The sequence below is a fragment of the Trachemys scripta genome, chromosome 1, assembly GCF_013100865.1.
Source record: "Trachemys scripta elegans isolate TJP31775 chromosome 1, CAS_Tse_1.0, whole genome shotgun sequence".
In the NCBI taxonomy this organism is placed as follows: Eukaryota; Metazoa; Chordata; order Testudines; family Emydidae; genus Trachemys; species Trachemys scripta.
The window spans coordinates 86,950,312-86,978,131 of NC_048298.1; the positions used below are offsets into that span (position 1 = coordinate 86,950,312).

Genomic DNA, 27,820 nt, shown 5'->3' on the forward strand with positions numbered 1-27,820 from the left:
ATTCAGCAACATGCAGTGCTTCTGAATGAAGCAATCCTCCTCCAAAACCTCCCAACTTTTAAAATGATGCATCTTTCCCTGAGATCCTGACTATGCTAGGAAAACTACCCCCAGTCACTAACAGCCATCTTCAACAACAAGCAAAATTTACTAGTGTTTATAGAGCTGGGTTGGGACTAGAAAATTGAGCCAAATGTTAAAATTAACCAGGTCAACTGAGTTGTGCCATTACATTAGCCACAGATAGCTCGATGCAGCTTATTTGTATCTACTGCTTTAAACCTTGATTTTTTTTTTTTTTTTTTAATTTTTATTTTCTCACCGATTGTTGTATTGGGATCTTCCCTAGTTCATGCCTGCCTGTTGGTGATGCTTATCGTTTTTGGGTGGGCAATGGGTTTTGAGGGAGCAAAGTAAATGTTTCACCTTACAAAAGCAAAGAACAGTAGAGATGTTGGTTTGAGTGTGCAACGCATGTGTTTATTATATACCCTTTTAATTACATAACTTAAAAATGCAAAGCCACAGCAACAGAGTGAGAAATGCATGAAGTGGTATCTCAGTTGCTTATTCCTTAAGATTTTGCTGTTAGAATTAGAATTGGCTGTGCTAAGGATCCTAACTTTATCCACTAATAATTTATATATTTATGGGAAAATAGATGAGGCTTAATTAAAAATCCCTGTGGAAATAGAGCCAGTTTACATTATTTGAGTAAAGAAACAAAAGGGTATATGATAAATAGGAGTATATTAAAACTGGTTACTCTGCTGGTCCCTTTTTTTGTTCAAATTGCTTTGTTCTTGTTTTGAAGAAAGTAATGAGCAGTTCTGAATGGGGGTGAGGGGAACACTACGGTCCCATTCCAAAGATACTACAGAAAATGTCTGTTGGCAGTACTTGCACTTTGTGCGTGCACCCACACAATGTTAAAATGAATATGTCAGCCATGTAAAACTCTACTTGCTTGGAGTAAAAGGCAAGTAAACTTAGCTTTTTCATTACTGTCATAGATATGGTACCTGGGTTGGTAAATTTTCATGACAGTTTTGCAAGGCTGGAATATTTAATACACTTTGTAGGAAGGAAAGAGCATAATTGCTTTGGAGCTCATAACTATTAAGTGGCCGTATACATCTGATTCTGAAGTAATCTGTGGGGCTAAAATATGTTGAAAAATGCTGAACTTGTTACTTTCCAACCAATTCTTAGTGTGTGCATGTGTGTGGTCAGAATTTGTAGTTTCATACCCAGATGAAAAAAGACCGTGCCAGGCCCCAAAACACCCTAAATAAGCAGAGTACTCCCAGTTTTAACTCCCCCCTCAAAGTTTAAGTGTGATTTTGCTATTATATAACGCCTTGGTGCGTCTTGTATGATAGTAATGTGATGCGGCACAGTTTTGTCTGTTTTAGAGCACTCTGAATTTATTTTTTTTCTATTTTGTTACTATAGAAACTGTTTTAATATTAATAAAAAATGGTCTGTATTCTGTGGACCTGCCAGAGATAACCTTCAGAATATGTATATTTACTAGGCTGGAATGAATTTTCAGTTTTGCATTTTGAGTTTTTTAAAGTTTTCTTTTCTCTTTTTTTTTTTTAATTAAATGTTTCTTTATATAAAGCAGGTGGCATTATGTAAATAACCATGCATTGTTATTTCGATGTGATCATCTGAACCATGGCGTTATATAATACCAAAACAGCTCTTACAATTATATATAGTGTCTGCTTTATAAATAAAATAGGGGAAAATACCTGTTAACTTTCTCCAAAATGTTTTCCATGCAATAAAAATCAAGGTTTTACAGTGATAAAGAGAAGTCTACACATATATTTCTGTGTTTAGCTGCAGTACCCAAAAGGTTCCTTTCCCAGAGTTCCATTCATTAGTGTTATGTTAATTGATGAATGTTGCCTGATATGCCAGCCACTACTCTTTAAGCTGATTTTCAGAATTATAGCTGTCTTGATCAGACCATTAGCCTCCTTAACCTTTTTTTGGTCTTAAATTTCTCCTATCTCATTCCCTGTATTTTAAGATTTCTCATAAAAATGGTATTGCTGCCTGTTAAAATGTAAACTGGTATCCGCCTTGTACATGGCAGAGGTAGTCTGAAAGGCTTTCTGGTGCCAAGCTCAGAGGTTGTATCTTTCTCTGCAGTGTGCTTTACAGGGAGCATGAAAAACAAAATGTTTCACGTCTGTGAAAAGTTTTAGCTGTGGAATTCAGTGTGCTAACTCACCCCAATGTCTCCAAACTCCAAGTAGTGAGAGGAGGAATGACTTCAGAATCAGTAAAGCACTATGTCATTACTACAAAGCATCAGAGGCTGCTTTTCATTATGTTGTGGGACAACTACTTGGACATAGTTACATGCTTTCAGAGAACTTTTACCCACTTTTGAACTATTAATAGTGTGCATCTAGATTTTATTACAAATCTACATGGTGACATCCTCCCAAATGAAGGCATCTTCTTGCAGTTACATATTATGGTGACCCCATTTACTAGTACTTTAGACTTTAACTAGTTGGTCAAAGCAAATACTTTGGTTTCAGCCATTTTACTTTCATCAAGAGTCGTTCATTCTTAGATTGTGTGGTAGGTATATTTCTTTGTCTTCTGTGAGAATTTGTATTGTGCCGGTTATAGGAAGGCTTCACTTATATCTGCTTATTCCTACAGGCACAGAAAAGTGCTTTATCCCTGCTTTGCTCCTGACACACACCTTCTAAGGCCTGTCTCACTGGTCAGTGCGACTGCTTGTCAGATTATGCAGTGATGCAGTTCTTTCTTTTTAGAAAGAATTGCTGAGGTAGAATTGGGGGAAGCAGATGATAAATTATCACATTATATCTGAAGGTGTGTGAAATTTGGCGTCTAGACCTCTTGAGTTATTCCTATTAGTTGACATTTGAAATTAGTATTATTTCATTACAATTACCTGTATAGAGTGTCATGATAAAAGACAAACATATTTCCAGCTGGCTTTCATACAGACTTAGTCACAGCCAGTGTGCCAGATCACTTGTCAGTAAGATGGCTGCAACCTGTAGAAGACTCAGGAATGCCAAGTTTAAATATAAACACCTCCTACCCCCCCCCCCCCCAATTCAAATACATTTTATACACGGTTTTCATTGTGTAGTTTTCTAAACACTGCAGTAAATAGATGTTCAAACTATTTTTTAAATTAGGATTTGAATTAAACCCCACAAAAGTAGAATTGCACAGTCTGACACTGGTTTGAAGGAGATTTATACTTTGTCACCTGCTTTGCTTTCCCTCCTACCCATGTCTTTCCTCTTTCACATCCCTGAACTTGCTAGTAGTGTGGAAGAGCTGCTTATTGCCAATACACTCTTCTCCCTCACCCAGTTTGATCTGCTTGCTATGCACAGCAAGCAAATTGAGCAGAAGAGCAGTGGTAGAGATTATTTTTACAGTGTTGTAGGTGTGCATACTACCTTACAGATATAAGAAGGCACTGGAGTCTTGATTACCTTTTCACTGCTTAAGAAATGAGGGGTTTTTTTAGGAGAAACTTGGATCAGAGATAAAGCAGTGCCTAATGGCCACTTGGTTCCTCCCCACTGGCCATGTATTTCAGGTAGAATAAACCACACTAAATGAGACTTGAAGTGGCGTAGTGAAGCACTTGCATATTGCTTCCAGGATTGGTGGAGGTGGCTGCACCCGGTTCTGATCTATTGCCTCTTTTTCCCCTCTCATTGGTTTTTCTTCCTCCTTTACTTTCCTCCTCTTATCCATCTGTTGCCTGTTTATTCTTCCTCACTCTTCCCTGTCTCTTCTGTCCTCTCTCTCTTGTTTACTGACACTCCTCTTGTGCCTTCCAATCTGTATTGTTAATCTTGTTGGGCTGGCTGCACAGCAGACTTCAAAGTGAAATCTGCTAGTCTGGAAAGCTTCATTTTGCCATGAAATGGCTTACTTGGAAAGTGAAATTCACCAGACCAATTTGAAAAACAAATATGAACACATTAATAGGAGCATAAAAAGATAGCTTATAAACAATACAGAAACCATAAATTAATTTCTTATTGCAATCCCGTAATTGTTTTTTAAAAGTATTAATATTCAAGATGTGTGACCTTTGACATTAAGTTTCAGAACAGAGTTCTTTTTTACACTTAAACTTATAAATTACTGGGAAAGGATTCCTTTTAGAAAGAAACTCTGGCATAAGCTTTTAATGGTGTTAGTATGAAAACAACCACAAAGAAAATTAACTTAATTTTTCTTTATTATTCACCCTCTACAGAAGGGGCACTATTGCATAAATAAATATAAAATATGACCACTAGAAGTTAAACATACAAAATTCTCATGATGCAGAATTATCAGATTGACCATACAAAAACAAATGTCAAAAATATGCCAAATGAAGAGAATCAAATAAAGAATATTGTAGCAAATGGAATTTTTAGTAGTTAATTTCTGCTTTTTTTGGTATTAAGGTTTATAAACATCAGTGCTACTTTTACAGTAGGATTCAAGGGAGAGGATCTAGCAGAGTCTTGTGACCAGTTTCTGTTTAAAAATGACCTTCAAGGTTTTTTAAAGTTTTTGTTCATTTTTTTTGCCTGAGAGACTCAATGATCCGTATCTGTTTTGTTTATCTGTGTCAAAGTCCTTATTTTAATGATTTTTAAAATTCAGAAATAGTGGCCATAAACCCCTCATCATAAAAACCCAAGAGGGACTTAAGCTTTATTTTCTGACAGCACTGCTCTGTGTGCCAAGCACATGTAAGTAATATTCCCCTCTCTGTTGCATCCGTCACTTAAACATTCCTACAGTGTCTTGATGAAAGTTAATTGTTTAGGTTAAAATTGTTATATGCCTTCTAGCATGTGGGAGGAGAAAAGACTCTTACTTATAGACTCTAAGGTCAGAAGGGACCATTATGATCATCTAGTCTGACCTCCCACATGATGTGGGCCACAAAAGCTGACTCACCCACTCCTGGAAGAATTCTCTCCCTTGACTCAACTGTTGAAGTCCCCAAATCATGATTTAAAGACTTCAAATTGCTGAGAATCCTCTAGCAAGTGACCCCCGCCCCATGCTGCGGAGGAAGGCGAAAAACCTCCAGGGCCTCTGCCAATCTACCCTGGAGGAAAATTTCTTCCCGACCCCAAATATGGCGATCAGCTGAACCCCGAGCATGCGGGCAAGATTCTCTAGCCAGACCCTCTGGAAAAAGTTCTCTGTAGTAACTTTTAATATCCCATCATTGACCATTGTTGCTAATTACCAGCGATGGCACGTTATTGACCTATTGACTTACATTAGGAGGAGCTCAGATTAGTCCATGGTTAACATGCCTATAGGTTTGTGATGTCGTCATTTCATAAAACACAGAGTTACACAGGCTACAAAGGGCAAACTTCTAGAAGAAATGAAAGACAGAAGCAAGTTGGGTTTTTTAAAAGTATATACGTTAACATATATAGGCGGCTAGGAAAATTTAAAAAGCTTTGCTGTCCACCCTTAAAGCAGCTATCGATTTCATTCCCCTACTATTACAGATGACTAAATTTCCACTGAGTTTGGGCAACCTTTATGTTGCAGCTGAAAAGTGAGAGCCTGGTTCTGAGAGGGGATAGAAACTAGCAAATCTATTGCATGTTCTTAGGTACAGAACGATCTCTAGAATCATATGCCTTTAAAAAAAAAAAAAAAAAAAAGCGCATTTTGTTTCTGCTCCTGTTTACTTGGCAGACTGGACCGTGGATTTCCTTCTGTTGTTCAGATTTGCTAGGCAGAATGAGGACTAATCACCAGGTTCCAGCAGTGCTTTTCTCCTCACCCCAGCTCCATTACCTCTACGCACTATCTCATGTTCTTTACTCTGTTCATGTCAGATTCCGTTTCAGGCAGCTGCTTTTGGCTTCTGGTGGAGCATTCAGCCAGCCAACAGGCAAAAAGCCCACACTGTGGCTGTGACATGCCACAGATCACAGTGAGCTGATTCCTCTCCCACGCTACTTACAGGAGGAGTAGCAGAGGATATTCCTCGCAGCCCCTTGTCAAAGCATAGCCTTCAGTTGAAAGGGGAGGACCTGGATTTTCAAATAGTAGGGAACAGGTAGTAAGAAATACTTCCCTCGGGAAACTCAGGTAAGATTTTCCCTTCCCCAAGAACTTGGATTCCTTAGATATGCTCTGGGAGTTATTTGGGGAAAATTTGATGGCCGCTGATATACAGAAGGTCAGACTAGATGATCACAGTGGTCCTTTCCAGCCTTGGAATTTATGTAACTTGATTGTGACAGGCAGAAGTTTGATGTAACCAGAGTTCTTATGTCCTCTAGCCCATAGTTCCATGGCAAGCTCTACAGTCTCCCTCACCCTCTCCAACACTGGGAACAAGTGGCCACTTTTTCCAAGGAGTGGCTAGGCAGCCACTCAATCTGTGAAAAATACCCTCTTTTCCATTAGAGGTTAATATTTCTCCCTTGGACCCTGGGGACAGAACATTTCAATCCATCTTAAGAAAACAGTATGAATTGATACTTAAATGTCTGATTGCCAGGGCTTCCTGTTACTCTGTGCTTTCTTCTCTAAATTCAAGAGCTCTGCAAGAACATGGGAGCTCAATGCCACATTTGTAGGAAGTTAAGATAGACCTCATTCTACTTGCCAACTAATTTGTATGTGATTCTTGAAAGACTCAGGGTTTGTCTACACAGAGACGGGGGGTCGATTTAAGATACGCAAATTCAGCTACGCGAATAGTGTAGCTGAATTCGATGTATCGCAGCCGACCTACCCCGCTGTAGGGACGACGGCAAAATCGACCTCTGCGGCTTCCCGTCGACGGCGCTTACTCCCACCTCCGCTGGTGGAGTAAGAGCATCGATTCGGGGATGGGATGCGATAAATCGATCCCCGAGAGGTCGATTTCTACCCGCCGATTCAGGCGGGTAGTGTAGACCTAGCCTTAGTTAAGGCCCTGGTGATGGCAGGCACCATTGAGTTCACTAGTTCTGGTTAAGGACAAGCAGTCGTGCATCTACACTCCACGGTACAGGCCTTTCCTTTTGGGGAGATTGCCTGTACAAGACCTTGGAAGAAGATGTGGCTGATCCTAAGACATTGTTCCCTTCTTACAAGCCAAAAAAAAACTAAGACTTCATTGGCTAATTCATTTAGGACTTGCTTGTCCTTTTGTGAGTCCCCAGCTAGATTATTTTTACAGTTTCTGACCTTCCAGCTTTTTCAAAGTCAACTTCCAAGCTAATAGAACTTGCAGCCCTGTTAACTGACTGACACAAGTTAGGCAGGCCTCCAAGACTGCTTGTGAGTTAGTTTCTCTCCTCCCTCTAGAGGTTCCTCTAAGGAATCTGTATTTCTTGGTGGCAGAAGGAGTGGAAGGAAATCACTTCAGACTGAGTCTGAAAACTAAAAAATGGATAAGTATTAGATTTTTCTTCCTTCTCCTACTCCTCACTGAGTCTCTTCTTTTTTTTCTTCTTCCCAGAAAAAAAAAGCTATAACAGAAATCATAAATTATCTTCTAGACAAAGCCACCTACCCATTTCTTCAGGATGAAAAAGGAAATCTTTTGTCTGCTTACTACTAACCATGCAGTCAGAGGGAAATTGCCTTGTGTAAGATCTGAACTTGCCTAATCAATTCATCCAGTATAGAAAATTCAACATGGAAACTAGTCTGTCTAGCATAGTTGTTACAGAGCAAGATAATTATTTGTGTCAAATTGAAAAGAATCATACCAAATCTAGAATCCCATCAGTTCTCATTTTGCCCTCAAACAGAGCCTTTTTCTCAACTCTGGTCTTGCCTCATGTAGGATATTCATAATGATCTTTAGCACTGGCAACAGCAGCCATCAGGGACAGCAAAATCCAAGTGATTTCTCTGTTTGGATGACTTACTGAAGAGATCATCAATATCAGCCATCCTAGATTCAAATGTCCCAATGTTTAGTGACTCATCACTTGTGATTAATAATACACAGGAAAACTGCTCTGACACCATCCTTTCCCTCTCAGTGGAAGGGATGGTTTGCCCAACTGAGAATTCATAGAGGTAGCTTCTAATGTCATGGCTCTTCAGATCCACTGTCATTTGACAGCCCTGCCCATCTTTCATTTTCTAGGACTGATACTGGCATTTGAACTGGCCCATTCTATACCATTTCTTCACATTTATTCGTCCCTGGGATCAATTGTTACATTTACTCTCAGCCCATTTGTTTATCCCAGGGAGTTTGGGAATCACTAAGGTTGCTGAATCTGCACCCAGTGGTGGACTCTAGCAATACATCTGTTCACCACCCACACCAACAAGAAAGTTCCCAAATTTTGCAGCAGGCTTAAGAAACCAGGAGTTCACATCATGGATTCTTTCTCCAGAGAATATGTGCAGAGACCCCGAAATATACATTCTCCCCCCCTCCCCCCCCATCTCTTTCCTATCATCTCAAGAAAGTGCATGGATGGAGGGTAGACTGACTAGGAACTCTGAACAGCTGAAAGAAGAACATTGATTCAGATTTTATTGAATGCTTCTTTGCAGAAACCCAGTTTACTGCTAAGGAAAAATCTCTCTCTGGTGGGTAATGTTTTAGTTTGTTACAACATTGAGCCCTCATGAAGACTTAAAAGCTGCTTTTGTTAATCAGCTATAAAAGATTGCTTCCAAATGGCTTCATCTATGTGTTACTCCAACATAACCTATGACTATCATTACATTAACAAAATGGCTTCAGAAGGGTGGACACAATTGGAAATTTTTAATTGTCAGTGTTGATATGCCCAGTAAATGTATAGATGCCCAAGTGGTTTTTGCCTTTACTTTTTCAGTATGAAGTCCGGTTCATAATGGGCATGTAGTATGGGCTGATTATTTCAAGTTGGTTAATGCATTTCTCTGATGGTTAAAGCCACTCTGCTGCTGCTTTTGTTTCACTGTAACAACACTGATGTTCCCTAGAATGACCGAGGAAAGCACAGCCTGCTGTGCATCTTGGCTTAAAACACTGAGATTCTTGGATGGAAGGTGGCTATATAATAATAGTTAATTTTTGTTTATTTATAAAATACCAGTACTCTACAAGATCTCTCCATTACATCTTACAAAATTATAAAATATTGGTGTTACATACCATTCATTCTGTTTTCAGCTCCTTCTCAATCATTGTGAATGTCATATCTCAAATTTCCTCCTTCCTCTAATATCACCAGTCCCTCTCCAATCACCGTGCTTCAGCTCTGAGCCCCTTTTTACTCAGTTTTCAGTCAACACATCTTTATCTGCTATGTTCCGTGGAGTTGCCTTTGCAAAATGCAGGAGTTTTGTCTTTCAGAGTGGGAAGGTCACAGGCAGTGACTCAGGAGGTGTCATTGATCTCACCCTGGATGATGAAGATGATGGCTCTTCCCAAGGTAAGTCAGATTCATTTAGCAGTGAGGAAAACTGGGCTAGCATTAGTATTTCATCCTACCAATTTGAGAAGAATGATCCAAAGAAACAATTATATTTTCACAGCTTTCCAAAGGAACAATGGGAATTTCTAATTGATAAGTGGATTTAAAGTTTTTGCATTTACCTTCCTACCTACTGTAAACCAGATACTTAGGCAAGTTAGAATTAACCTTTTAACTAATTTGAGCCTTACAGTTGCAGTATTTTGCATTGTTTCCTTAAATATAGTCACTGAAAAGTCTAATAAAGGTTCCTCAAGATAGTCTGTAGTATTAGTGCTGTACTGAAGAAGTTCCACACAGATACTCATGATGCCTTCACCTGATCACAGAATTACTTTTCTTCCCCATTTGTAGAAGGTCTTGCAACAATATAGTAGCCTTTACTTCAATAAAATAGCAGTGTAATGTTACAGAAAGACAAGAACAGCTCCCTCCCCTACTCAGCTGGTAGGATAGTACAGGAAACATAACTAGGAAGGTCATGCAACTTCAGCTCTTTTGCTGTGTCTACATTAGAAGACTTCATATGTATAATTCATCACCAATGTTAGGATCAGTGAAAGATGTAACATATTTCAGAGTAGCAGACATGTTAGTCTGTATCCGCAAAAAGAACAGGAGTACTCGTGGCACCTTATTTGTTAGTCTCTAAGGTGCCACAAGTACTCCTGTTCTTTTTGCAGATATAACATAGGCACTCAGGTCTTTTTACCACTGTCATCTAATCTTAATGTCTTCAGTTGAGAAGTTAGTTAACTTTATTTTACAATGTTTGTATTCAAAGTTGCTACACAATCAAATTAATAAATTGTAAAAGGAGCCTGAGGGAACAAATGGAGATTTATGTGATGTTTGTCCTAAAGTGGATCACATTACTGTGTCAACCTGTGCCAACAGATCTTTTCTGCCAGTAAAAGATGGACTTTTTTCACAGCTCCTTTCACTCTAACAACTCAGCTTCACAATATAATCTTGTCATTCTGTCAGAGCCCACTTAATTGGGGTTGCTGGAGGAATTTCAGTGATACTCAAAGGAAAAATGTGATGTCTTCAAGTCCAATTATAAACTATCTTCTGGTTCGTAAATTACTTATACCTTCAAAGGCTTTAGTGTCTATTGTAGCTGTCCGGAGAATCCTCTGACTCCGTCTTTAGCCCTTTATGATTTGTCTACAGAATTATTATTAGATTATTTTACGTAGGTTCTTGGTGCTCTGGTGAGTTTTCTCCAGTTGTGCAGGTTTGTGTTTTGTTCTCTGGTGGTGGTTTTCTGTCTCCCCTTCCTTTCTACCAAATCCCCTGACAGAACATTTTATACAACCTCTGACTGAACACTTACACTCCTAGAGAAGGCAAAGGTTCCTTCTGATGGCTCACCCTTTTCCAACAGGAATCTCCCTCCAGCTCATCAGGAATGTGGAAAGAAGTGAATTTTTTCTGGAGCAGGAAAAGTAAGGTTGGCAATTCTCACTAGTTCTTAGCTTTGGCTAAACCTTCTACAGTTGTACTGAAAATGGTCAGAACTCTTCTGAACTTGACTTACAATTGCTGTGATCATATCTACTCATCTGGACCAAGTATTGACAGCTAGACTTGGTGTAAATTCACCCCGTCCAGGGCTCCTTAACATGGCAAACTCAAAGCTTCCTGCCGTCTATCTGTGTCCATCCTGTGATGGGCCAATCACCTTTAAAAAATTGACACAGTATGTGTCTGTTCTGCTAGGAAAGTCTCCCATACTGAGCAGATGTTTGGTGTACCTATTATTCTCCACTAAGATGTGTTAAGTTGTGAAGGCTGTAGGATGAAGCTCCATCATCAAGATAATGCTACCCAAATACTTGAACTGATCCACATTTTTCAGCTATGTGCCTTGAATGAAGATGGCTGGTGCTGGAGTATTGGAATGAAGTGCTGTTTGGAACAAGGCCTCTGTCTTCCTGAGGCTGATGGTGAGGCCAAAGAGCTGGGATGCTTCAGAAAACCTGTCAACGATGACCTGAAGGTCATTATGTCTATGAGCTATCAAGGCGCAGTCATCTGCAAAAAAAAAAAAAAAATGCCTCGACGAGAAACCTCTCCAGCATCTTGGTCTTAGCATTGAGTCTTCGAAGTCCAAAGAGGGAGCCATTGAGTTGATAGCAGATGTATATCCCCTGATCCAAGTCCCTTTTGGCATGGCTGAGAACACAGGTAAAGAACAAGTTGAACAGCACTGGAGCAAGTACGCAGCCTTGCTTCATTCCATTTGAGATTTCAAATGTGTCAGAGTCACCATTAGAGAGCACTTGCACTGTCATGTGGTCATGGAGCAGACGGATGATTTGTATGAACCTTCTTGGGCAGCCCAGTTTATGTACAATAGCCCATAGACCTTCTCTGTTGACTCTATCAAAAGCTTTGGTCAAATTGATGAAAACTGCATATAGTTCCATGTTCTGCTCTAAACATTTTTCCTGGACCTGGTCTGAAACCACACTGCATTTCTGGCAGATTCTCCTCAGATGTGTTTGCAATGAGTCTGTTCAGTGGAATGCCAGCTAGTATTTTCCCTGCTGTACAAGGAGAGAAATGCCTCTGTAGTATCCACCGTCAGCTTTGCCATGACTTCTTTAACTGATGGAGGGAGGTCAAGATCCTCTCTGATAGGGTTCTCAGGTAATTAATCAAGGACACCCCAAACAACTGTGGATGGTCTATTGAGTAGACTATTGAAGTATTCAGCCCCTCTGTACAATTCCCTCCTTGTCATTGATGAGGGTCATGCCATCTGCCGACTTCAGGGGAGCTATGCCAGATTTAGATGGTCTGTAGACTGCTTTTGAGAGAGTCAAAGAACATCCTTGCCTTGGTTTTATCTGCATAATGCTGAACTTCTGCAGCTTTCCTCTCCCACCACTTATCCTGCAGTCTCCTCAGTTCAGACTGTGCGTTGCTCTGTAGGTAATTAAACCTATCTTTCTTTGAGATTTGAGATTTCATTCTGCCATTCAACAAATGCTTTCTGCTTGTCACTTAGGAGTTTGGAAATGTCCTACTTGTTCTCGTCAGACCAGTCCTGGGGTACCCTTTTCTTTGGCCCCAGCACTTATTTAGCTGTGTCAATAATCACATCTTTGAACTGGTTCCATTTTTCTGTTGGGTTGCCATGATTGTAGGGCATGAAAAAAGCTTATCAAGTGACTGCTGAAACTGCACCTCATAGTCTATGTGCTTGAGCTTTGCTATGTTGAAGGCTGTTCTGTTGAGCTTGTGGCGCTTGCGCTGTGAGGGGACTATATGCAGGTTGAGCACTGCTCTTACCGATCTGTGGTCTGTCTAGCATCCTGCGCCACGTGTGGCTCTGGTAATTCTGACATTGCAGACAATCCATGGATTCTGTCTTCATCCTCTGCTTGTCTCGTTGGGGGGTGATAACATCGTTGATTGGGTGCCATTGTTTAGACCGTGAATGCATCCATGTTGTTTTATCATTTTGCCTAAAGATGGTGTTAATGATGAGCAGATTATGGTCTGCACCTTTACCCAAGAGGAGGAGTCCTTTGCTGTTCATCTTTCCCACTCGGTCATCCTGTCACACCTCTCCATTCACTGCTGTTTCTACCAACTCTAGTGTTGAAGTCTCCCAGCAGGATGAGCATGTCTCATGCAGGGGTTAATCTGAGGATGAAGTCCACGTCAGAGTAGAACTGCTCCTTGCATTCCTCTGTGTTGGTCAGCGTAGGCACGTAGAAACCGATGACAGTGACATGCCGTAAAGGTTTCAGGTGGAATTGAAGTTTCATGAGCCGTTCATTCAGCCCAAAAGGGAGGTCAAGAAGTTGTTTCAGGAAAGGCGTTCTTATTGCAAATCCAACTCCATGGATTCTGTCTTCATCCTCTGCTTGTCCTTTCCAAAAGAAAGTGTAATCACCTCCTAGCTCACTGATGGAACCTTCTCCAGCCAGTCTAGTATCACTCAGTGCTGCAAAATCAATATTGTAGCGGGTGAGTTCTTTGGAGAGAAGAGCTGTTCTTTTCTCAGGCCTTCATGCATCGCCTCTGTCCATAAGCATGCTGACGTTCTATGCTCCTAAAATGAGTCTTTCCTTCTTTATTGGCTGGATGTTATGGGGCAGGCAATGTGTAGGGCACCTTTTCTAACCCCTTCCCTTAAAAAGGGTAAGCAGAGCTACCCTAAAAAGGGCTGCTCAGTTGCCTAGGATTTTGCATTGGGAACGGAGCTGAACAGCCACTAGTCCCCAGCCACTAGCCTAGTTATGACCTAGTTGTTTCTTTTATGTCTAACTTGCATAGCTCTGTGATTTAAAACAAGACATATGTATATTTGAAACAGTTTCAGTTCATCTTTAAAATCAACTTATAGTGAACATTTATCTTCCGAAGTTTGATTTTAGGCCTTCAAGATTTTATTTCCTGGTAATCATCTATGATATCACTCCCAACTAACATTGCTTCCTGTGATCGTGGGCCTCAGTGATACGGAGGGTGACCAGATGTCCCAATTTTATAGGGACAGTCCCGATTTTTGGGGCTTTCTTATATAGGCACCTATTACCCCCTGACCACCTGTCCCGATTTTTCACATTTGCTGTCTGGTCACCCTAGTGATATGTCAGAATGGTATTCTGAGTCAAGAGTGACACATGTACATTTCTTGGATTGGAAGATTGTTTCCAATAACTCAGGGTTCTAAATGAATTTCTCAGGAAACACGGAATGGGTGTTATCACTATTTACTTTGAACATAGCAAAAGAACACCTGTGACAAGCAGCGTGTACACTCCTTTTACTAAACACTTGTTTCACTGGACTTTCTGTTCCTGGTAAACGTGGAGCAAATTCTACTTGGTATAAGAATACATCTTGAACAGTCAATCAGTTTTGATTGAAAGTTGGCACCTCCAACCCACATATCTTCCCACAGTATCTCTTCTGCATGCTGGGTCATTAGATCAGTACTGACTTAGAGAGAAAAATGCCACCCACTAAATTCCCAGTATCACATCCTGCAGCACCTGTATATTTTCATTGAAGACCTCTCATCCAAGTACTGGGCAGGCCTGAGCTTGCTAAGAATAACATTTGATGAGAGCACAGATGTTGAAATTTGTTTAAAAATATATTTTAAAAGTCCAGAGGTGGAGTTTAAAAACTCTGCTGGTGCAGCTGAAAAACAAATGTTATAATGTTGGATAGCATTCACTCTCAGTGCACAGGCCTGCTAGTCAGTCACTCCAGATTTTGTGTTGGAACTAAAATAGCAAGGTGAGGTGGATTTCAAACATAGTTCTCTACTCCTCTTCCCCTTTTTCCCGTTTGTCCTTCATCTTCCTCATGGAGCCTTTACGTGCTCCAAGAACTGCAATTAAAATACAGCATGTTCCCACACAAAATGTCCTGAATATAGACTGTAAGTCATTCACAAAATTTACATGGAAATTGAATTTCTAGTCATTTTTGTTCTCTGTTGGGACATCTGCTGCAAATAAAGAATGCAGTGAAACTGGCAGCAGTAAGGGATTATGGGGAACTCCAATCATTTAAAAAGGTGATTGTTTTCAGAAAAATGGCCTTATGAGACTGGCCTCTCTGCATTTTTATATTTATTCTCTGTTAGTCTCTTCCATGTGTAATAACATCAGTTCATACATGGAAAACAAATTAAATGCTGGTGTTGCTTAGCTAAGACTGGTATCTGAAAATCAACTGCTTTTTTTTCTACTGCATACATAATTTCCAACCATGAACATTCTGGAATTTGAACTGAGCTCTCGATTTTTTTGTCAGTGATACATGAGGCTGCTTTAGGATACGGCACATTCTGCTTCAGTTACGTTATATCATGCCAAGGCTAAACGTTTTTCTACTTCAGTCAATTTGACACACGTGCTGGGATCAGAAAAGTTCTGTAACAGTTGTTTTTGAATTGGATCCTTTTCTTTAAAAATGGTTTTAAACTATTTAACTCAATGCACTGCAGCCATAAAATCCACCAGTTTGTGGGTAATTTTTTTTTCCATTTAAAATTTAATATTTTAACTCCAGTCCATAGTAACTATTTTTGTTCTTAAACACGTTAATTTAATTCTATTGCACCCGGCTCTTCCTGAATATTGAAAGGGATATTTTTTGTAGATTGATATTGCAGCTACAATTTTTACAAATCAGTGTAATTTTGTCCAGATGAATCTATCCAGTAACCCTAGGAAATCTTTTTTCAAATTATAATGAAGTGAGACTGAAAAAATCTGTAAGAGTTGTGGGATTTTTTAATAAAATAATTTTTAAAAATCCTGTGATTCCAGTAGTGCACTAGGTCATAGTAATATTATATCCTCCAGGAATTGTTCTTGCTAGATAGTCTTATCTTAAAATGATTTTGCTTCTTAGTAAAGGGATCTGAAGCCTTTCATCTCTAGGTTACTAATTTGAATGCATTCATGTCATTCAAATTCATTACCTCTGAATGGCTGTTCACTGCCCTGAAAATAAAAGCTGTTGGTAGATTTGTATCATGTTCATAGTGAACAGGTATACACATTACAATTGGCACTCTCTGGAGAGAGGCAAATGGCTTTTTGAATTAAGGGAATGTTTATTTGCTGGCTCAAAATAATAAAGGTAGGAATTATTCACAAGAGCTCTCCTAGTTAATAAAGACAGGATGAAACCTCTCCTATTTTGAAAATGCTTCTACTGTTCATGCTATGTAACTTTTTATGTCTTTATCAAGTGGCTTCAATGAAACAGAGCGGCTAGTTTGATTGTAGGAAAGCAACAAATCCTTTCCTTAATTGCATTTTGATCTTGTGGTCCTGAAATGGTATTTCACTTATACGTGCCTCAGAACACTTAAAACCATTTGTTAATGGTGTTACAGGGTCAAGACCAGAATGTGATTTTTTTTTTTTCTTTCTTTAAGGGTGTGATGCTAGACCAGGTGCCAGCTCATGCCAAAGCCCGTAGGCCTCACTGAATAGCTGGAAACCAGTCTCTCACCTGTTTGTTAGTATTGTTAAAATAAGTATTAGATTTATAGAGATGTGTTTAGTATTGAACTTTTTGAAATGCTTGTGAGTTTCTGCATGCATTAATTTCACATATCTGTATCCCATATTATAAGGTAATATTTAAGTGTTTGCTCTGTAACTAGAAAAGTGTTTGCTATGAAAGTGGAAATCCCAGCAGTCAGGAGAGAAGCATTACCAAGTGAAATACTAGTTTACCACAAGGGCTGACCTCTCCTGGCCAACAAAAGAAGGCCTATAGACACCAGAGAACCCACTGTGGAACATCAGTGGACAAAAGACTTTGTTGATTGTTTTCCCCACATTCATGAGGAAGGGGATGTGCACAAATGCTTGTTCCAACACAGCTTGAACTCTGGGGGAAGGGAATAAAAGTCCCTGTCAAGAAGAAATTGTCATCGCTATGCTGCTTGGAATTTGGAGAGGACAATATTTCTAAGCATAAGCAAGGGATCCCCAAGCTTCTTAGCTTAGCTAGAGTTAGCCTTAAAGGAAATACAAAGCTTGCACATTGCAGCAGTTTCTATTACTTTTTGGACCTTAAGACTGTAACTCATTTGTGTTTGTATGTTTACGTGCTTTAACCTTTTAAATAACTGTTTCGTTTTCTTAATTAATCTTTAGTTAGTTTGTTACAGGATTGGCTACAAGCATTGTCTTTGGTGTGTGATCTGGGATAAGCGACTGGTCATTTGGGAGCCTGAATATTGTTGTGATTTTTGGTGTAAAGGACCATCTATCAAAAAGGCAGAACCTCCTGGGTGGCAAGATAGACAGGAGTCCCAAGGGGACTGTCTGTGACTCCATGTTAAGGCTGTGATATCCTGCTTGAGGAACTCACACTTGATACTTGGTGGGTCAAATTTAATTATAGAACACACAACCAATTTGGGGGTTTTGCCCTGGTTTGTAACAGTCTGCCCTGAAGCTAGCACCCACCTTTGTGAGCCACTCCAGACAGCTTGACCCTGTTGTAAACTTAACAGGATTCACATGCCTCAGGTCAATTGGATTTTTAGATCATAACCCAGCGCTGTTAAAGGTTTAAATTTGATATTGAGAGTTTTAAAGGTTAAAGATTAGTCACAGTGAGTGAACCACAGTCAGACGATCTTGTGACAAAAGACCTCGAACACCAATACAGCTTGACAAATGGTTTTTTTGGGTTTTCCTACTGTCAGATTAGCTGCCAAGTATGATTGAAGCCATTTAACAAAGACCTAAAAGTTGCACTGAGTGAACAGTGGGAACTTTTTCACCAGAAGGGAGGTTTTGTGCTGTCTTCATCGAGCCTGAAGTGTGGAACAAACTCTTTTTAGTGCCTTTTAATAGAGTTAGTGAAGCCCACTGTGGTTTTCAAAAGTATATTCTGCTTTCTTATCACCAGTGAATACTGGCACTTTACCAGGAGCCTAGTACTGATTTTTGTTTTCTGCTACTTAATATCTTCAGATGGATTCTCTGTGTGCTGTTGAACTGAATTAGTGGCTGCTAGGAGTGCACTTGTGTCATCCCAGATCTTTTGAGTGAGCCCCATCAAGGCTTTCCTCAGTATGCTTGTTTGTGTGGCTTTTTATCTCTACCGATTCTGTTTTTTGTTTTCCCCGTGTTTTTTCCCTTTACCGCATCTGAAGCATCTAGGTAGAGATGTCTTGCCACTTCCTTGTTAACCTGCTTGTGGACAAAAGAATGTAGAAATGTGATTTATCTTGCTTTTAATAAAGCATTAAGAGTATTTCTCAGCCTAACTTGAAAAATTATTTCAAGTTCTCACAAGCTGGTTGAAGAGAAAAGCCATTGCTAAGGCTGCATACACAGATCCCCGTCACTGCAGTAGAGCAAAGTAAGCAGCATCTCAGTGCAAGAAAAATCATTCTGATAAGCAAATTTGATGGAATTCAGAGGAATTAATTGTGGGCTGGAGGAGTTGACTTACAAACAGAAAACAAAAGCAAGGCCTGGTCTACACTTAAAAATTAGATTGAGCTACCTATGTCATTCCCAACTGTGAAAAATGTTGTGCCCTGACTGCTGTAGGTCAGTGCCACTGACCTGTAGCCATAGCTCTGCCAATGTAGTGTAGATATACCGTTAAGTGCTGAGTAAGTTGGGGAGAGAACATACGTGTCTGCAAGTATTAGGTGCAAACATCAAAATAGAACAAGAATTACTTAGGGAGATGTGCAGCATTATTCCTATTAATAAAGGGATGAAATTAAGGAAAACAGTGCCTATGCTGAACATAAAAAATAAGACCTAACAATCATTGTTAGTCCATGGAATAGTCTTTAAAGGAAGTAGTTGAAGGCCTATTGCTTGAGCCATTTAAAACTAGAAGAGATATGGCATTAGCACAGTGTTTCATGAACTTTGGTCCCTGAATCACAGTGGTCTGCCTAGTCTTTCCTGAGCATAGCAGAATGAAACGTAAAAAAACAGAGAGATTGGGCTGATGGAAGATGGGTCCTTTAGAGCATCTTTTATATGTTGGTTTCTTGAATGAAAAGGTGGAAGAACCACCGTACTAGCAAGTATGCTGTAGGACAACATTGGTTTGGAGGTGGCAGGGGAAGGGACTGGATGACCCATCAGGCCTTTTCAAATCCCTATTTGCTATTGTCTACAATTTCATTCTGTTTTTGAAGCAGATGCCAAGAAGCAGAATCAGTCGGGCGTGTCTGGAATGGGTCTATCCTCCCAGCCCTTGGCTCGCCCACTGCAGCCTTTACAGGCAACTCCTCTGCAGCAGACAGGTGTGCCAACAAGTGGGCCTTCCCAGACCACCATACATGTACTACCTACAGGTAACTTCATTTTGTATAGTTCTGTGAATGTGGCGAGTGGCTTCTGAAACCCAGTGCTGTTTGGTCTCTTGGTGTTAACTTTTTGAGATGACTGTACAGACCCTGTTTTTCAGCAGGTTTTTCATCTTTTTAGTGCCAGCCAGACCTTCCTAACCTCTTTGGGTTCTTCCAAAGCTGTAGAAATTGAAATTTTTTAAGCAGAGAAAGGTGGATGAGTCCATCTGGAAGGGGCTAGATGGCAGAATAAGCTATTGTCCTATAAGCTGCGTCCTTCTGGGAATCATAGAATAGATGGAGAAGTCCTATTGGATGATCTAGTCTGTCCCTCAGCCAGGACAAAATTGCTCCTCACAATCCAATAAAAAAACATTGTCCACTGGATAAGACCCTTCTAGAAATTATTAGCAATGTTTCAAGAAATGTCCAGCAAGGAGAGCTGGAGGGGCCACTGAGGTGCCAGCTGCCCAAGGGAGGGGATTGTTCAGGCACTGGGAATCTGCACCAGCTGTGGGGTTTGAATTCCTGAAGGTACTGCAATCAACCATTCATCCTAGTACCTCACTAGTTCTTGGGCAGCTCTGGTAGCTAAGCTGCTGCGGAAATCCCTCCATCCCAGGGTGAACTTTCCCTTGTTAGCAGCATGACTTCAAAAATTAAAAAGGTATAAGGGAAACATAGGTCTTTCTTTCCCCCCCACCCTGATAGGTGACTGTTGAAGACCAATTAGACCTGATGTTATCCAATCACTGAGAGCTCTCTAATGAGATCTGCTCTGTTGCCCACTGTTCACTAATAATGCCGAAGCACACTCACCACCTAGGATTTTCTATATTATTCCTTACAGTTCGGATACTATTTAGTTTTTTGCAGAGGAGATTTAGTAATAGTAAAATGTGTGTGGTTTTTTGTGTGCATTTGAACCATGTTAAGTAAGAATTTACTATTTAACCATGAACTGTATCTCTTGGATATTAAATATTTGTCTTCTCTGTTTATCTAAAATGTGTATATTTTGGCATTTCTACATTATATGAAATTTAACACACATACTTCAGTTTTGCTCAGACCACATTCCTCAATATCCTCCTTAACCCCTTAAAAGTAGATGCACTGAATGTAACGTTTCATAGAGACTGCTTTTATTTTTCACAGCTCACATGGATCAGCTGTCGAAGATGCCTGCATTCTGGAATGGGGATCTCCGTTTTAATCCTTTTGACTCCAATTTGTGGTCCTTTTTATTTTTCCAGCTCAGACAACAGTGAATGTAACGCATCGTCCAGTGACTCAGGGTGCTGCTAGGCTCCCCATACCGAGAGCCACTGCTAACCACCAAGTGGTCTATACTACCCTTCCTGCACCACCAGCTCAGAATCCAGTGAGAGGTGCCGTCATGCAGAGCCCTGGTTTAAGGCAGGTCAGCCCACAGAGTGCAGGTAAGAGGTCCTTTTTCATGTATATCCTGTTACTGTGGAAATTGATAATATCAGGATGCTCATTTGATGCCCAGATACCTCTCATGATACTATGCAGAGTTGTGAGGTGAATTCTCAGCTTATGAAGACATGAGAAAATCTCAGGTCAATAAGATCATGGGTCTTTGAAAACATTCCTCACTCAGGCATGTGGATGAGGAAAAGCTGGATAGGTATCTCCTCAGACAGTGACACTAACAGCCATGCACTTCTGGGTGATTTGTCCAAACTATGGATGAGCATATAAGGTAACTCAACATCTAACATGCGCCAGTCTTGTAAAAGTGCGGTGCTAGGGAAGTGGGAAGAGTCTCTTTTATTCTTATGCAGTAAAATTCTTAAACCCATATAGTAAGTCAGACATGGCTTACCATCAGAATGCTCAGTTTCAGTGTAATTCCATAACAACCTGTAGTGTCCCAGGCTGTGTTTTTGGACCCTGTTCCAGTGAGATTTATCTTTGACTTTATTTATCCCTGTATATCTCCAGGGAACTGAGATTTCCCACCAATCACAGCATGAGCTATGATGCATGCTGGCTGTAGATGTCAGCAAGCTCAACTCCATACTGTGAGAGCTTGATTCATATATTCCCCCAGTAGAAAATTCTTTTCTTTTCATGAATGGCGCATGTCAACCATAAAGCGCTTAAACTCATGCAACAATTCAGTGCTAGATGTTTAATTGCTATTTATAGTTCCTCTTTTATCATTTCCCTCCCTTCCTCTGCTATGGATTGTTTCTACACTGACAAGCATAAATGACCACATTCACTAGTTGTCCCGAGAATGAGAATAGACTCATACCTCTGCAAGGCTGCTGGTTCCGTAGCTCCTGCTATATACTGCCTCAGAATGTTCTGTGCTTGAATAGTATGTGACTGCACACCATGCCTTTGTGCTAAGTTAATTGATCCACTGCCCTAGTTTTAAAATTGGACTTTTTGGCAGATAGAATACCAGAAAAGACTGTAGGCTTTTTTGCAAGAGAAATATAAACAGTGTGTGTGTAATAAATGACTTGTGGTTGTATTGCCTCAGGCTGTGAGTATATCCAATTGCACTAGCTAAGCAGTCTTAGGTCTGGTCAGTGCTTGGGAGCTCTCCACAGAAAGTCAGCATCTGCAGGAAATAGTGTTCTTCAAATGTTTCTCCATAGATATTCCACAGTTGATGCGCATGTACCCAGTGCACTCAAGTTTGGATTCTTTTGGCCATTAGTGTCCATTGGGGGCCATGCTTCCACCTGAGTGTCTTCATGCTTCCAGCCAAGGCATGAAGACCCCAGCCACCCTCACTTCTCACCGCCCATGGCTATGAGTCAGAACTTGAAGCATCCAAGACTCTTTGCTCACTCTGCAGTCTACCCATTCTTTTGTAAACAATTGTAAATAGGTAGGTACTTACTCAGTGTTTAGAGATTTTTTTGATAACGTTTCTCTTAATCTGTGACATAAACAAAACCTATTTGTTTTTGACTGGGGGTTTGTCTACATAGCAACTAGACATCCGCAGCAAGTCCGTGCCCACCAATTTGGGCTCACAGGGTTTGGGCTGTGGAGCTGTTTTCTTGCTGTGTGGACTCTGGGACCCTCCCACTTCACAAGATTCTAGAGCCCAGGCTCCAGCTTGACCCCAAACATCTACACTGCAATGAAACAGCCCTGCAGCCCAAGTCCCACAAGCCCAAGTTGGGGGCCAGCAGCAGTTGTCTAGTTGCTGTGTAGACATACCCGGAGAATTTGTGCCCATACCAAAACTAGTCATTATAACTGAGCCCAAATCTCCAAGATTTCAAAATTTCCTTTTATATAAGGCAGCAGTGCCCCCTAATAATGGGCACACCAGACGCTTATTGTGTCTGGAGGAGGGGCACGTAACACACAGGTGTGTCACTTGTAAATCTTTTTCTAAGAGAACCCCAAGAACCTGGAAACTCAGCTGAAGATGTTCCTGTTGGAGAGGTTGATATATTCCTCTTCAAATTCCTGAGCACATAGTTTCAAAAAGTGCTCCTGCCAGCTCTTCTGCTCACAAATATGACACAACCACTTCAAAAGCTTCATCCCTCATTAACTGGTAAAACCGAAGAGAACAGGGGGGAAAAAAGAGCACCGGTCCCCCACAAAGGGAAGAGATGTAGGTCTCCATCAGATCCTTCCTCAAGAGGCCACAAATCACCTCAAAAAGGGTAGCTCAAGGCACCAGAATGGTCCCTCTGACACTCATCAGGCACTGGTCCCTGTGCCTCTCGACCCCCTTTCTTGGTATCACAGAAATCACCTGGAACCAACCTCTCAGCCCCAAGGCTCGTGGTATAGATATCTCTGATCCTGACTATCCTGCTGCTGGTGCCATCCACTCACCTGACTACAACAGCACCAACTAACTGTACCAAAATACTACACACTGTCAAAGGATCTCATGGTCTGTTTGGTATTGGACTTCTCTTGATGACTGGTAGTGAAGGCACCTCTTCCAGCACCGACTGCTGTTCTTACACAGGGTGTTCCTTCCAGCTGGAACAGTTTCTCATCTCCTGGAGGACTCTTGTCATCCCCAGGCTCTGCTGATAGTAGGGAGGAGACACCAGTTCATTCTCTGGATATTCTGGCTAATACACGTCACAAATGGATCAATGGCTGATTTTTATTCCCCAGACATAAGACCTCAAAGAGGGATGTTACCTCTGGAATCCACTCCCATGGCCATCCACTCAATATGCCTATCCTTGCCCTTAATGGGCAACATGGACACTTCATCAGGTTAGAATACTAGTGGCAGCATTCCAGTACAGGGCTAGATCCCCTTACCCACCACCTCACAAGGGGTTATTAAAGGCAACTCAGTGCCCATTCCTGCCAACCAAGCAGACTGGTCATGGTTCTGATGAGGAGTTACAGATGCAGGACCACCCAATCCTGGCACCCATCGCATTGACATCTGCTGATGAGGCTGTGTTACCCATACCACAACCAGAGATGACTACAAGATGTTCCAGGACTTGTAGGATGGCTCAGACTGGAGTATCCAGTGGAACTGGTCTCAGAAAAATCACACAAGCTTCTGGAAATCCCTCACACCTCTGAACCTGGACGATTTGCAGTGTCCATCACTGAGCGGCTTTTAGCACCACCTAAGTTGCTCTGGCAGGTGCCCACTTCTTTGGTACTAACATCAAAATAAGCAGATCATTCCTACCAAATTCTTTCCCAAGGCTTTTAGCAATTTTACACTCCCACCTGGGTCATTGGTTGTTGCAGCACCTAACAAAAGGTGTAGTGAAAGACAGCAGAAAGCAACACCTTGAAGCAAGAAGTCCCAGGAACTAGATTTATTTGGGCAGAAAAATTATTAAACATCTAGTGTTCAAATGCAAATCACCAATTACTAGAGCATCTTGGTGAAGTACAGTTATTTAAATTGGGACTCCATCTCCTAAATTCATCAATAGGTTTCCTCAAGATAGCAGAAATAAGTTTGTGCCTCCGATTGCCGAAGGTCAACTTGTACTATGCTGACTCCATCAAATTTTTCTCCTTTCCTCCCACAAACCTCCTTCACAGCCCCTCTCCATGGACCGCTGTCACAAGGAAATTCTTTGGCAAAAGGCAGTCCCTTCTCTAATGAAGGGCAATAGAACAAGTGCCATCTCAATATTAAGGGAGAGGGTTCTATTCCATATGTCTTAGTCCCAAAAAGTGACGAGTGGAGACCCAATGAGGACCTTCAACAACTGAACATCTTTATTCGAAAGCCAAAATTCAGGATGGTTACACTAGCATCAGTAATCCCCTCCCAACAGGAGGCAATGTGATACACATGACTCTCAGTATGAAGGATGCCCTGTTTTCATGTAGATATTCATCCTCCCCACAGAAAAAAATCGTCATTTCCTGGTAGGTCAGGAACACTACCAGTTCAGAGTCCTTCACTTTGACTAGCAACAGGTCCCAGAGCATTCATGAAGGTGTTATCTTTGGTGGCAGTCCAGACAAGATGTCATGGCTACTCAGTCTTCCCATACTTGGATGACTGGCTCCTAACCGGTAGTTCCAACCCCGCAACTGGGACAAGTCAGCAAGTTTGTTCCTGCTTCATCTTCTAGCAGCAGTGTCTGTATGAACAAAGAAAAGTCCATTTTGCCACACACACACACTCCCCATATGGCCAATAAACTTTATTGGAGTGACATTGGTCTCCATTTCAGCAAGAGCTTTTCTCCTCACAGAAAGATTTCAATCAATGAGCAATCTGATAACACAGGTTACTTGCAAACCAAAAACTACAGTCAAAGTATGCCTTTCCTTACTAGGCCACATCTCCTTGTGTATTGTGTGACACCATTCTCCAGACTTTATCTACGCTGCCTACTGGCCTGGCTCCGGTTCATCTATTCACCAGACATGGATCACAGGAACACCAGAGACTGTTCCTGCCAGCATCATCTCTTCTTTCACATGGTGGTCGAACCCGGAATGAGTGCAAATGGGAATCCCCTTCATGACTCCTACACTCAGTGCCACCATCATGACCGACCCATCTCTTCTAGGATGGGGCATTCACCTGAACCAACCATACCAGGGTATGTGGATACCCCCTAGAAGGCCAGGCTGCACATCAATCTGATCAAAATGAGAGCAGTCTGCCTGGCCTGTGAAGCCTTTCTCCCACTCATACATTCACACCATATCTAAATAGTGTCGGCCAACATCATCACGGTTTTATGTAAAACAAGCAGAGTGGAGCTGTCAGGGTTCCCTCCCCATTCTGAACTCTGGGGTACAGATGTGGGACCAGCATGAAAGACCCCCTAAGCTTATTTCTACCAGCTTAGGTTAAAAACTTCTCCAAGGCACAAATTCTTCCTTGTCCTTGGACGGTATTGCTGCCACCACCAAGTGAGTTAGACAAAGATTCAGGAAAAGGACCACTTGGAGTTTTTGTTTCCCCAAAATATCCCCCCAAGCCTCTTCACCCCCTTTCCTGGGGAGGCTTGAGAATAATATACCAACCAAATAGGTAAACAAGGTGAGCAGAGACCAGACCCTTGGGTTTTTAGGACACTAAAAACCAATCAGGTTCTTAAAAGCAGAACTTTATTATAAAGAAAAAAAGTAAAAGAAGCACCTCTGTAAAATCAGGATGGAAGGTAATTTTACGGGTTAATAAGATTTAAAACACAGAGGATTCCCCTCTAGGCAAAACTTCAAAGTTACAAAGAACAGGAATAAACCTCCCTCTTAGCATAAGGAAAATTCACAAGCTAAAATAAAAGATAAGCTAACGCATTTCCTTGCTATTACTAACAATTTTTGTCATCTTGGATGCTTATTTCAGGCAGGGTTTTAGGAGATGGCTTTTCCTGCCCTGGTCCCTCTCTGTTCTGGAGACAACAACAAAGAGAGCACAAACAAAATCTCCCCCCACAGATTTGAAAGTATCTTCTTCCCTTATTGGTCCTTTTGGTCAGGTGCCAACCAGGTTATTTGAGCTTCTTAACCCCTTACAGGTAAAGGAGGGATTTTATGCTACCCTTAGCTGTATGTTTATGACAGGAGCAAGATCCCTTCCCCTCTGCCTGGAATTAGTGCATCAGAAATCACATCACTATCCTAGCCACATACTATTAGGTGTTCAGAGTTCTCTAGCAGACAAACTCAGCAGAAACTTCTCTGCAGACCATGAGTGGAAATACACAACTCTGTCCTGAGCAAGATATTTATTCAGTGGGGGACACCTCAATGGGATCTCTTCACATCGCAAACAGGAAACTTCCCCTGTACTACTCCAGGGTAGCTGTGGGTCACAACTCCCAGGACGACGCTTTCCTGTTGTTATACAGACCAACTCAGATATGTCTTTCCTCCTATACCTCTGCTACCACATCCTAGACCCTTTTGGTTACTGAAACTTCCGAGACTGTCAGCCCATCCTCCTATCAGGATCTGTCCCTTCCCAGATTTTGTAACTCAGGAAGACTGCAAAATCAGATACCCCAGTCCAGACCCACTTCACCTCACTGCCTGGTTTTTGAATGAGCATCAGAACTAGAACAATTGTGTTTGGGAGCTATCCAAGTCACTCTTACTCAGAGTAGGAAAGATTTACCCAGCAACTGTTATCTAGCTAAAGGGAGATGCTTCTCTGCCTGGGCACAGCACAATCACTCTTCCTCAGAATCTGCAGATAGCCCAGTCATTTTAGATTATGTCCTGTCATTGAAGAACTCAGGTCTTTCTCAAAAAGAAGAACAGGAGTACTTGTGGCACCTTAGAGACTAACAAATTTATTAGAGAAGAAGTGGGCTGTAGTCCACGAAAGCTTATGCTTATGCTCTAATAAATTTGTTAGTCTCTAAGGTGCCACAAGTACTCCTGTTCTTCTTTTTGCGGATACAGACTAACACGGCTGTTACTCTGAAATCAGGTCTTTCTGTTAGCTCACAGCAGGTTCAGCTTGCAGCGATCAGTGCCTGCCTTCCTCCACTGAACAGGTGTTCCGTTTTCACTCGCCCAGCAACAGTTAAATTCCTAGTCAGGACCTTTCTGCCATTGATCAAGCCTACGCCTCAATGGGACCTCAATCTCATCTTGTCAATACTTACCAGACCACCGTTTGAACCTTTGGCCACATGCTCTATGTCCCACCTTTTCCCTGAAGATTGCATTTTTAGTTGCTGTTATACTAGAAGGTTGAGCAAGGTGGAAGCACTCTTGGTTGATCCACCAGATATACCATGTTTCATAAAGAGAAGGTCTCCCTTCACCTCATCCTAAATTCCTCTCTAAAGTAATTTCTGAATTCCATGTCAACCAACCTATCTGCTTACCTCTTTTCTTGCCAAAACTCCATGCTTCTGTTGATGAGAAAAGTTCTAATTTCCCGGATGTCAGATGTGCCCTGGCATTCTACCTGCAAAGGACCAAACTAATTAGAAAATCACCAAGACTATTTGTCACTATAGCAGAAAGGTCACGAGGACCAACGGTATCTTCTGAGAACCTCTAAATTTATTTCTGATTGCAT

At 41.2% G+C, this 27,820-nt stretch overlaps 1 protein-coding gene across 2 annotated transcripts in view; it reads left to right on the forward strand.

Moving 5' to 3' along the window:
- ATF7IP (activating transcription factor 7 interacting protein) overlaps nt 1–27,820 on the forward strand; it is a 168,919-nt gene that overhangs the window by 121,258 nt on the left and 19,841 nt on the right. The window contains exons 10-12 of one of the 2 annotated variants that reach the window (XM_034774714.1): nt 9,362–9,440; nt 19,159–19,317; nt 20,568–20,753. In XM_034774714.1, the coding sequence (XP_034630605.1) occupies nt 9,362–9,440; nt 19,159–19,317; nt 20,568–20,753 (424 nt within the window). The remainder of the gene's footprint in view (nt 1–9,361; nt 9,441–19,158; nt 19,318–20,567; nt 20,754–27,820) is intronic. The other variant, XM_034774721.1, reaches the window with a different exon arrangement.